Source organism: Girardinichthys multiradiatus, chromosome 24 (genome assembly GCF_021462225.1).
Source record: "Girardinichthys multiradiatus isolate DD_20200921_A chromosome 24, DD_fGirMul_XY1, whole genome shotgun sequence".
NCBI classification, from domain to species: Eukaryota; Metazoa; Chordata; class Actinopteri; order Cyprinodontiformes; family Goodeidae; genus Girardinichthys; species Girardinichthys multiradiatus.
The window spans coordinates 20,753,030-20,765,941 of NC_061816.1; the positions used below are offsets into that span (position 1 = coordinate 20,753,030).

Sequence of the window (12,912 nt, forward strand, 5' to 3'; positions counted from 1 at the left end):
AATCTGTATGAGGCCCACATTCACATGCTTGCTAGGATTCTGTAATATAACACACTGACCCATACAGAACACATCTAGATTGTGTCTGAAATGTGTCTTATCAAAGAGGCATCATTCTCTGAGTCAGATTCCAGAGATTTTTAATAAAAGCTGAGCAAAAAAAAACAACCTATGATGCCCCAAAAAGACCTGGAGATGTGTGGAGATGTGCTGGGAAAATCCGAGTTTTTGTTAGAGGTTTGGTCGAGGTCCATTGGATAGCCTAAAAGGCCATAATCAGAGATAGACATAGAAGTAGAAGATCAGTATGTTATTTTACCTGGAGAAGCAGGTCCGACGCAGGCTTGATCCTCTGCTGGAACAAAACACTCAGTGCTCGATTTTGCTGCTCCAAGTCAAAAACTCTCGTTCGCAGCTTCAGACATTCCTCCCTCAGATCCTGACACAGAAACAATGAAGAAAATTTAGCTTTGTTTAATGTTCAAACTCATTCACTGTTGAATTCCGAGCGTCAAGTATAACTCTGATCATATATCCTGCAAATAATAGAATGTTCTGTAAGTCCAAACTTCTTCCATCCATCCATCCATCCATCCATCCATCCATCCATCCATCCATCCATCCATCCATCCATCCATTCAGTTTCTGTGTTTTAAGGTTCAGTTTTTAGAGCCCTACCAATCTAAAAATATCCACCATGAAAATTCATACAGAACTTTGGAACCCCAAAGTAAAATTAAGAATAAACAAAAATTGAAACAAACCTTCTGTGTAAGAAGTGCTTGCACAACTTGATTGGCAACCTTAAAGACACAAAAGAGAAAAATATGTATGTCAGCATATAGTTTGAGCACCTATTGAAGTGTAAAATGATTTTTCAGCTTAAAAGAAAGACATACGCACAATGAATTTGATATTTTTCTTCAGGTTTTTACACCCTTACTGTATACGTCTTCCTCAACTCTCACTTCCTAATGGTCGTATTGACAACGCCTGGTTGATTTACAGGCAGAGGCGTGACTGTATAAAGTGCTGTCGTGCCAGGCACTCTGTCTCAGAGCGGCTCACACCCTCGTGCAATTCAGACCACAAGGCCAATAGAGACGCAGCTCTGATTACCACTCATCGATTGCTCATTAATAGCGTGTGAAACCGCTTAGACTCTGTTGAGCGTTCCCACTCCAGATTATTGAATGAGCAAAGACGAGGATAAATATGGTGAAATGAGCCCTGCCTCTAGTTACAGACCAGCTCTGGAGATTATTCCTTCTTAGAGAGCAAGAGTTGTTTTTTGTTTTTTTTCTTGTTGTTGCAGTTAAACAGGGCGAGGGCAAGAAGGTAAGGAGAAGTCAATGCCTGTCTTTAAAACTAATACCGTCCCTAGCAGATTTAACTGGGCATCGTTTGAGCTCACTTCCAGCACTCATCTTCTTCCAAGCCCTTTTTCTTTTATCCCCAGTCCTTCGTACCTCAATGAAAATTTGTTCAATCTACCGAGGGTCTTGGTTCCAGGACAAATCAACTCGTTCCTGCTGGACTTACTTTCCTAAGGCGGCAATCACCTGCCTGTCTCCCTACTCTCCCGGAGAGATTTAGCCAGCCAAAGGCCTGGCTGCTTTATCCGTCTCATGTGGCTCTCCGAACAGCACTTATCAAGCCCTCTCAAATAACCACAAGGCACTGAAGTGCTATTATTATGTAAACTATGGCTTTAGCTGTACCGCTGATACCAAGTTATGGCTATTAAACAGCTCGAATATTTCATGTGCTGTAAAAGGTTAGCACTGAGGTGAAATAGCAACTCCAAAAAGCATCTAAGTTTTGGTGTTGCTCAGGGGAAAATATGTATTTATTTCTGACTCAAGTTGTTTGATGTTACCAGCAGTGGCTGTTTTTAATATAGGCCACATGGGCAGTTGCCCAGAGCAGCATTAAAAAAAGGGCGAGAGGGTGGGGAGTGTTTCAGATAAAAAAATAAAACCTATGTGTCAGTTGTCCCCAGAGCAAATGTTCTTTTGCTTTTATGCATGCACAGTCAACGTGGAGCTGGCGCCACCATGTGTTAAGTAGGCATTCACTGCTTGCTGCTGAGAATCAGAAGACTAGCTTTTGTACCTGATGCCAGATTGCAGTGCCATTTTTACCTATCACAGAACCTCAGATAATTCCCTGCATTCTTGTTGGCTGGAGCAGTGGAAAAGAAGGATCTCAACCAGGGTGCCATTGATATGCGAACCTCCGGTGATTACCAGCTACTTTTATCCAAAAATCTGTTTTATCATAGAGGGTTCCCATAAAAGCAAAATCTTTTTACTTCAAAACATATTTTCTAAAATGTATCATGCAAAACATTAGAGTGCCATTGTAATATCATCTAAGAACAATAAGTACAGTTATGCTAAATATGCTTAATTATTGAAAAATTAAAATAAATTTATAACTGGCACCTTCTTTACACCTTATCAAAGTTGCACGACCATGCTACTGCAGCAGAAAGGGGCCAACTAAATGCTGACTGTAGGACAAATCTCTCAACCCACTTTTCCCCTGGCACTGGAGTAAAGGTAGTAGAGGTAAATAGATATTGGATTTGGTGCAGTTTGCAGATTATACCACTAGATGTCACTATATTCCCTATGTTGCACCTTTAAAATTAATTATTTCATAGTAAAAATAGTTTTGTTTAGTTTAGTGGTTACCAAAATTTTTAAGCCTCTGACCCGCACAATACCAGCAAAAGGGACTTGCAGCTCCAGCTATCCATTTATTATAAAAGCGTTGATTGCAGTTTATTGACTGTGCCACTAGATGCCAATATATCAAAAACGTTGTATATTTAAGATGAACTAATGGGAAATTAGAAGGTTTTACTTATCTTTTGTGGGTGCAGTAGTTTGAAGGTGAACAAGGGGGTTTGAGTGGGTTGCAGTTATTAGATTGTATGTATATGCTGGACTTTTGAAATAATTTTAGGAGATGTCAAAACCAATTTGTTGTAGGCACTAAAGGTTGGTGATAAATGAGGTTCCTCATTTGGTTGTAGTTTGGAGATAGTGCTATTAGAGGTCAATATTTCCAACAAACTGCACCTTTAAGATGGATTGTGATGTAGTCAAAATGTATGGCCTATCTTTTGCAGGCACAGCAGTTTCATTGTGAAACAGGGGCGTTGGGTTGGTTGCAGTCCATAGATCCTGCCACTATGTGTCGCTATTTCCCACATGTGGCCCCCCTAAAATTAACAAATGTAAAGTCATAAGGTTTTTACCAGAGTTTTGCAGGCACTGATATTTGGTGATTAATGAAGATATTTGGGTGGTTGCAGTTTGGAGATAATAACAATAGATGTCAGTATATTCCTAATACAGCACCTTTAATCTGGACTAAGGGGAAGTCAAAACTTTTTACCTACCTTTGTAGGCATAGTAGCCTACAAAAGATAGGTATTTGTTTGTTTGCACTTTGTAGATTGTGTCACTAGGAGTCAGCCTATTACAAGTCAACAGATATTTCAAATTTTTGCAGGCACTGAAATGGTATAATAAACTGGGATTATGTGTCTCTGTTATACAATCCCAATTCCAATGAAGTTAGGATGTTGTGTAAAACGTAAATAAAAGCAGAATATAATCCTGTTGAACCTAAATGCAACTGAATACACTACAAAGATAAGATATTTTTTAATAGTTAATCATTAAATATCATGTCTGTAATGTATTCAATTGCATCTAGGTTGAACAGAATTTGCAAATCATTGTATTCTGTTTTTATTTAAATTTTACAAAACACCTAATTTAACTGGAATTAGGGTTGTAAATAGGTTTTAAGTTTTCTGCACTTGCAGATTGTGCATTTACCACATGCCGCACCTTTAAAAATTTTTTGCAGTTTTCAAATTTTACAACTAGATGTCACTATATCCCCCATGTTTCACCTTTAGGATGGACTAAGGTAAACAGGGGATGTTTGGTTGATTGCAGTTTTTAGATTTTGACACTAGATGGCAATCTATTCCACTTATTGCACCTTTTAAATTGATTCAAGTGAAGTCAGTAAATAACTGCATATTATGCAGAATTTTATTAATTGTATTATTTCTTTGAAAATAACAGCCACATGAGGAGCTCGAGAAACTTCCTAAACCTTTTATACATAACTAGAAGATTATAACTGTATTACCAGTTGACATTGGTAGGACAAGCCTAACAGACTTTCCTCAAGATGTAAGTTTCCCATTTTCAGTATCTGATATATTGTACTTGTTCTGCGTTAAACTTAATACAAAGTTAAAGTGATTTGCAAACATGTAGTTTGTTTTCCGTGATCATTTTTTTCTAGAGATACTACTGTAAGACTTGAAAAATACGAGGCACTGTCTTTTCCAGTGTCAAAGTTAATGTTAGCATTCATCCCAGCATTTTCTGCCTGTGGCTGGAGTAAACTGCCCACCTGGAAGATACCAATTGTGCTCTACAGAACCTCATTAAAACTCTAATCTTTACTTTCACAATACAGTTCATGCCATTCAGTACAACCAAATCCAGCACACACGTGGACTTTTCAAGGTAAGTAAAACATGTTAAACAAAACGTTCACTTACCTCGTCTAGACAGCGCTCGTACTGCTCCCTCTGGCTCTCATTCTCTAAGGCCAAAGCAGAGTTCTCGTCCTGTGAACAAAATGCTTTTTTTAGTTACATGGGATGCAACTAAACAACACGGATGGAGACAGAGGTAGCAATCTAGTAGAGGAACAAGAAAGAGGAGCCTTCCTTAACAAAGGTCAGATGTCAACTTTGAACTGGGACGGGCAATAAAAAAAATTACCAAGTGCAACTAAGAAAAAGGTCAAGGGGGGACAGAAGTTATGATGTTGAACTTTTGGGCTGCAAGAGTTTGGATCTAATAAGAATATCTCCTTTGCTTGCCGACCGCCGAGGCGGCACTCTATTGATCTTCGTGAGTTTCCAATTTGTCAGAGGCAGGCTGCGTATTAGGAGCTGTCAGCCTCCTTCGCTTCTCTCGCCCTCTGCCCTTTTAGCAAAACCCACCAAGTCCTTGATGAAAACATGGAAAACATAATTGGGGCTAAAAACATTCCAGAGATGCCTACATGGACGAAATGCTGACTAATTAAAGAGCCAAGTGCGGGGACTGGTTATGGGTGCAAACTGATGAATAATTACACAAAGCCTTGTTGAGTTTGGCGACTCTATTATTAGGAAGCCCCCACACATCTTACTCATTGTTGATGTCATTGTTCAGAATAACAATTCATTCAAAAAGAACAAGATGTTTGCAATCTGTGTGGATTTAGTCAGAACTGCACCCACACATGACTGTTTTTTCTAATTAAAGCCCCTCTGGAACACGCTATCAGACCCACATTCCATAGGCACAAGTCCCAGGTATGAAGGTGTTGAATATTGTGAATATTATTTATTTAAATCTAATTTAATTAGACTTTTCTTACTTTTTTATTATTTCACATTTTGAATTCTTTACTCTAGCAACATTTTACATCATAATTACTTGTGCAGGTATTTCTGAAGAAATTGTTTTAAAAAGAAAACCATGTCCTTATTCCTCTTTTGTATTGGTTTAAAACTTTTTATTTAATCAAATTTTAATAAAAACTATAGAAGATTTTATTAACTTATTATTATTTTAATTTTTCTATGTAAAATATATATATATATTAAAAGTTTATAACAAAATTTAGAATCTCATAACAAAATGTAGATATTTCTGGAGAATTAAAGTTTGAAAATGAAATTCTTCCAATTAAACTGAATTAAAAATAGTTTGATTTAACACATTTGATTTAAACAAATATTTTAATTGTCTAGTACCATATTCTTTATGTATTGAAACATTTTGTATGCATTTCCCAATAAAGGTTGGGCTTTATCTTTGTTTTGTGGCTCAGAGATTACACCTAGCTTCAGAATTTCTATTACTCTATTAAATGGTACAAACATATTATGTTAATTGGGGAAAAATGCAAAATCAATTAAAAATTATAGAAAGAGTAATCAACATTTTATGTGGAATCTGAATGTAAAATGCGGAGAGATTAACAAATCTGTACCGTTAAGTCATTTAGGTGGTAAATATATGATCATATTGCTGGTTTATTGGGTAACAAACATTCTCCAGATCACAGAAAGTGACCAACATCCATTTCTCCCCCAGATCTGGGTTTCTTCACTTGTAGTCCACGGCGCGTGTCTGTCAAGCTAATGAGCAGCATCAGTGGAGCTGTGGGGAATAGGAGCCGAGCGCTGCTTACTTAGTGTCAGGCGAGCTTATGCACAATATGGCTCAATGATGTATTGCCTCTGTTTTGTTCCTCCTGCTTCAGTCGCCGGTGCATCCATCACCCCGCACGGCCGAGTGGAATAAAAATGGCAGGTAAGTTTTGATAAAGCCGTTAAAAACGTAATGCTTAAGGAACGTGCTGCGCAGATGGATTACAGGATCGGTGGCCAAAATCCAGCCAAGCTCAGAAGGTAACCCACTGAGGAGAAACAGCGTCCAATTATCTGCCTCTGTTCTGTGCTTATGGTAAAGTTTCAAAACATTAAATTAGCAAGAAAAGAGGTTTCTCTTTGGATGATCTAATTTAATCATTCCAAACTAAGGTTAAGCCATTTAGGGAGAAATCTGCACAACCAGAGGCCTAATTTGATTAACTCTAAGACCTTTAATTGCTGAAAAGATCTTAAGGATGTGTGTCCATTGGCTTCCTTAGGAAACAGTCTGCTTGGATCACTCTGGCTGCACTTGCGATCATGCAGCGGCTCAAGGCGCTCAAATCCCTGAGCGCAGGGATAAACAAACTGAAGCTGGAGTGCAGCCCGCGGGGCCTGGCGGCACATCTCGCAGAATGACTCTGCTCTCTCCAAACGCACAGGACTGCAGGATGTGGTGAGCTGTCATGCTTTTAAACACAAGTGGCACACTGTCTGGCTAGGAAAGGATGGACAGGGGTAGTGAGGCAGATAGAGGGGGGAGGTTCTTTGATGATGAGTAAAAAACCTACCTCCAGTGCCTTGAGGTGCTCCAGAAGGGACTTGGTTTTGTCTTTGTCTTCCTGTTCTTGGCTGCCATCACGTTGGCCGTCCAGCTCCGCTGTAGTCGCCAGTGGAATATCATTCTCTGCAGGGCCTTCGTGCACTTTCTGCACTTCTTCTGAGAGTTTATCCTGCAAAAAAAGGGTTCCTTTACATTTTCTCCAGAAATATAAAATACAAAAATTTACTACAAATATCTGGCAGATATTTCTATATGTTTTATAAATGGCCTATATGGACTATATGGGAGAAAGGAAGAAATCAAGGATGGGAAAAAGGAAGGAAGGAAGGAAACAAAGAAAAACAGAAACAAAGTTATTTTTCCATATTTTTTTAAAGATTTATTTGTGGTTCTAGTGGCCTTTATTGACAATAATCAGACAGGAAATGGGCAAAACAGAAGGGTGGAATACATTCAGAATGGGGAATTAAACCCAGGACAGCTTTACAAGAACTATAGCCTCTGTATAATGGGCACCCGCTCTACCACTATGCAACACCCCTTCCATAATTCCATTAGTTTTTTTTCCCACACTTATTAAGATCTGGAAAATACTGAAATCAAATTTCATACTTTTTCATACTTTTTAAGAGTGCATTGGAACTCTGTAACATGATATTAGAGCAGAAAAAAGAAAAGCAAGAACTTGTCCAAAAACTCAAGCAGATGGGAGGGGATCCTTTAAAACAGAGCTAAGACAAAGATAAAAAAAAAAAAAAAATGGAACTGGAACTGGAACGTAAAAGGCACGGGTCAGGGGGATGGAGAATGTGAGAGGATCAGATGGGCAGACGGGACAGCAGCTTCCACAACAGAGCTCCATAACATCCCATAATCCCTAATCATTTTTCTCCAGCTTTTGGTGACCTTCAGGTTTCTTTGGTCTTCGTTCTGGGGACCCGATCCTATTCCTATTCACCCTCTCTCTGTCTCATCTCCGGCTGTCTTTCACTGCCTCTTACTATTTATTTCTTTATCTTCCAGCTTCCTATGGTCTCTGATCATTAATAACTGCTGGTAATTAGCTTCTAATTTGGCTCTGAATGACTGCTGAGCACCAAACGTATTCCAAGGAAGAAAATAGAGACGTTGCAGAACTAGTCAAGAGATTGTTCGTGTTTTTCTTCTCTGCAGCCTGAATCCGCTGATTGATTCCCTATAAAAATAAAGCAGTGGAAACAAATAGCTGCAACGCCGGTACCCTTTAAAGAAATGAACACAGGTGGTGCCAAAGCAACTTTGGATGCACACGTGGACATTTCTGTATTTTATGAATGTCACCAGAATGTGTTGCAGGTTGTTGGTCAGTTCAATAAAATGTAGTTGTCCCTCTGTAAATGAATCATCTAATTTCTATAGGCTCCTCCTAGATGATAGATAGATAGATAGATAGATAGATAGATAGATAGATAGATAGATAGATAGATAGATAGATAGATAGATAGATAGATAGATAGATAGATAGATAGATAGATAGATAGATAGATAGATAGATAGATAGATAGATAGATAGATAGATAGATAGATAGATAGATAGATAGATAGATAGATAGATAGATAGATAGATAGATAGATAGATAGATAGATAGATAGATAGATAGATAGATAGATAGATAGATAGATAGATAGATAGATAGATAGATAGATAGATAGATAGATAGATAGATAGATAGATAGATAGATAGATAGATAGATAGATAGATAGATAGATAGATAGATAGATAGATAGATAGATAGATAGATAGATAGATAGATAGATAGATAGATAGATAGATAGATAGATAGATAGATAGATAGATAGATAGATAGATAGATAGATAGATAGATAGATAGATAGATAGATAGATAGATAGATAGATAGATAGATAGATAGATAGATAGATTGATTGATTGATTGATTTAGGCAGAATATAACAAATCAGCAGCGATTCTCTATGCAGGTTGGACAACATATTGGTAAAGAAAATTTATTTATGAATAAAACTAGCCACTTGGACTAGGAGGGTCAGAACAAGTCTGAAGGAACAAAAAAGTTTCCCAACAATATGCAAGTACACTTTTAGAAACGTATTAGCAAAAACGTTATCATCATTATTTTTCGGTTCAGCTCCAAACCAATATAATCATTTTAGAAAGAACTAATTCTGGTTGGACAAGAGCATGATTGGAAAAACTTTGTCTGATTATGAAGTAAGGTTCTTCATTCACATTTTGTTTAAGTTCTCACATTTTCTCTGTCTGTCTTAGAAATCTGTGTGCCTGAGCTCTGTATGCTGCTGATCTAAACCTAAAAAGGTTGAATTTGGTATTCTCCATTTATTTTTCTTTCTAACACAGATGACAATAAAAACTTATTTAAGCAAAAGGAATCCATGACAGCTTGATAGTAATATTGACTTCTGTGAGGGGTCCGTCATTACGCCAAAATATGAACTAAGGTAATGCTCACTGTCTAGTGGTAGGGCTAACACAACAAGGTGCTATTCAAACTTTATCTTCTTCCTTGGGCCACCTACATTTGTTCTGGTATGGCTGTTTTCTAATCGGACATGGTGTGCAAGGAGGGGCAGGGCCACTGACGGACTTGCTGGGGATGGCTTGGAACCCTTTCATAACTGCCTGCAGTTCTAGTTTTGGTTGAGTTTAATTTGTCCTTCACTATTTAAAGTTCTAATAATTGCGATGTAAATGAAGGGTACCTTGGCACTTTGTTTTTACTTTCAATTAATTTTCAAAGGTATCTGTTGTCTTAAGGGGCCAAAAGGTTGTTGAGTTTTGTATTTTGTTGCTTTGGAGCTAAATGTAAGGGTGTTTTTTAGGCAAAAGGTATAAGAATAGCCTGGAGCTTAAAAGAGGGAATATATTTCCACTTTTCATTTTCAACACTGTTCATTTGCATTTTAATGCTTTGAAAGCAGTTATTGGTTGTTTAATTCTTAAGCATCCATCCAATCCCTGAGTTCAAGGGTTTTTGTTTCAAGTTATATAAGCATTTTACAGACTCATGGATAACAAATATAGTAAATAAAGGAAATATTGTTTTTTATCTTTTATTATACCATTTGAATTCATAATGCAATATGTGTGATTTGCCTTTGAGCATGAAATGTCGGTAAAACAAAGCTGCAGCTCAACTCTAAAACTTTTAATTAAAATAAATACCAATAATGCAACATTTACTATGAATATGAAATACTTGCAGCCTTTTTACACTTTTTGAACCCTTTACTTAGTTAGTTCAAGAGCTGGTAGGTGGCCTATGAGTTATACTTGTCATCCCTGTCTGAGCTTCAACAAATGGCTGTCTGATACCTTTGGTTAATGTGTTGTAGAAAAGCAAAATCAGGCTTTGCAGCACTGATGGATGGCTGTGCCACAGGTTCTTTGTATCCAAATGCTGCTCCCTCTTAATGGGAATCCCCTTCACAGCACTTTGTTTTCAGCTTGATTCAATCTCATCCAAACACGAACACATATTAGGTTTTCAATCTTGTTCGATTTCATCAGCAGCTCGGATTCGAAGCGATACTTTATAGCCGCAGCTTTATTTTGTCTTTTGTTCACCGAAGAACGGTCAGCTCGTCTTGACGGCGTCAGAGGCCTTGGTAATAATCCCCACTGAGTCAAAGCGTGGATGGGAAAAGGGAGGGCACGCTGTTCCTCATGCTGCCCTTTACAGTTATTGAGTTTGTCTGCTGAATACACAGAGTGCAGCGGCGGCAGGAATACATCCCGGCAAAGCTGGAGTTAAACAGCAGCTGGGAACAGAATAACTGCTGCCCATGTTTATTCTCTCCGACAGTTTGAGCACAGGAGTAAAGTTTGCTTACTAACTGCACAATAGGATGCAAAATGATTATTTTATTACCTTTAAATGTTTAATAGATATAGCATTTTTGTGTATAGAATTGTTTTTCAACAGCAACATCAATGTATGCAAGTTTATGCAACAAAATAAATTGTTGACTTTATTCATGGTAACTTTTCATGCCCTGCATTGGTGGCAGCAAAATTTGCACTTAGGAAACTGCTAGTGAAAAACCATTTTCCTGGATCATCAAGAAATTCAACATGAGAGGTTCAGTTAAAGTAAACCTAACCCAACCAAGATGACCTCATACATACCCCATGTCAAAAATAAGCATGCTCTGCACTGGTGGCAACACAATTGCCACACAATCAGGGAACCAGGTGCTCAGGTGTGTGACCGAATACAGGGCTGTCTGTTCCTAAGGATTGTACTGCAGAATCTTGTTGCCACCAGCGCAGAGCTGGTTAGGAAGTTAGGAAGGAAAATCAAGAGGAAGAGTCAACTTTTAACATATTTAATGGTTTTACAAAATTTTTTTATTTTAATGGAACCCTTTGGAACTTTTAAAATGTTTTGTTTTTGGTTTTCAGTACACCATGAAAAAATTATATAATTGACAAATCCTTATTTTAGCCTATATGAAAGGAAATGTTCAGCTCCTTTAAATACGGTGCCTTGCAAAAGTATTCGGCCCCCTTGAACTGGTCAACCTCTTGCCACATTTCAGGCTTCAAACATAAAGATATAAAATGCAAATGTTTTGTGAAGAATCAACAACAAGTGGGACACAATCGTGAAGTGGAATGAAATTTATTGGATGTATCAAACTTTTTTAACAAATAAATAACTGAAAAGTGGGACGTGCAATATTATTCGGCCCCTTTACTTTCAGTGCAGCAAACTCACTCCAGAGGTTCAGTGAGGATCTCTGAATGATCCAATGTTGTCCCAAATGACTGATGATGATAAATAGAATCCACCTGTGTGTAATCAAGTTTCCATTTAAATGCACATGTTCTGTGATAGTCTCAGGGTTCTGTTCAAAGCGCAGAGAGCATCATGAAGACCAAGGAACACACCAGGCAGGTCCGAGATACTGGATGATCACCCCATGATCACTCTGGATGAACTGCAGAGATCTACAGCTGAGGTGAGAGAGTCTGTCCATAGGACAACAATCAGTCGTACACTGCACAAATCTGGCCTTTATGGAAGAGTGGCAAGAAGAAAGCCATTTCTCAAAGATATCCATAAAAAGTCTCATTTAAAGTTTGCCACAAGCGACCTGGGAGACACACCAAACATGTGGTAGAAGGTGCTCTGGTCAGATGAAAACAAAATCAAACTGTTTGGCCACAATACAAAACAATATGTTTGGAGTAAAAGCAACACAGCTCATCACCCTGAACAGACCATCCCCACTGTCAAACATGGTGGTGGCAGCATCATGGTTTGGGCCTGCTTTTTGTCAGCAGGGACAGTGATGATGGTCAAAATTGATGGGAAGATGGATGGGGCCAAATACAGGACCATTCTGGAAGAAAACCTGTTGGAGTCTGCAAGAGACCTGAAACTGGGACAGAGATTTATCTATGGGGTAAGAACGCTGTCAAAAAGAACGTGTATGTAAATACGGAAATGTGTGCATATTAGTCAATAGTTTTGCATAAGTAAAAATATATTTTCTCTATAAGAATACAAAAATAAAATGTTACAACTTCAAGAAATTACAAACACAAAGTTCAAGTTTACAGTTGTGGTTTATTCTTTATGAATATGCTATAACAGTTTGTGAATACGATTTCTTTTCTATGAGAATACGAATTTACATCAGTGACTTGGTGTCACGTGATCTCAGGCTCAGAATATAGTGGGTGGAGTTATGCAATGATGTACAGTAGGTGGCAGTATGCACCTCTGAATTTGTTGCGAACCGCCAGCAGAAGAAGTGAAGAAGAAGCAGCAGCACTAGCACTAGCGCCAAGATGACGGACCAAGAGCATATATTAACGCCATTAAGACATA

At 38.1% G+C, this 12,912-nt stretch overlaps 1 protein-coding gene across 4 annotated transcripts in view; it reads right to left on the reverse strand.

Moving 5' to 3' along the window:
• LOC124861545 (nck-associated protein 5-like) overlaps window positions 1–12,912 on the reverse strand; it is a 190,493-nt gene that overhangs the window by 34,883 nt on the left and 142,698 nt on the right. For 3 of the 4 annotated variants that reach the window (XM_047355350.1, XM_047355352.1, XM_047355353.1), the window contains 4 exons: window positions 7,045–7,206; window positions 4,601–4,669; window positions 765–803; window positions 320–439 (listed from right to left, as the gene is read on the reverse strand). In XM_047355350.1, the coding sequence (XP_047211306.1) occupies window positions 320–439; window positions 765–803; window positions 4,601–4,669; window positions 7,045–7,206 (390 nt within the window). The remainder of the gene's footprint in view (window positions 1–319; window positions 440–764; window positions 804–4,600; window positions 4,670–7,044; window positions 7,207–12,912) is intronic. The other variant, XM_047355351.1, reaches the window with a different exon arrangement.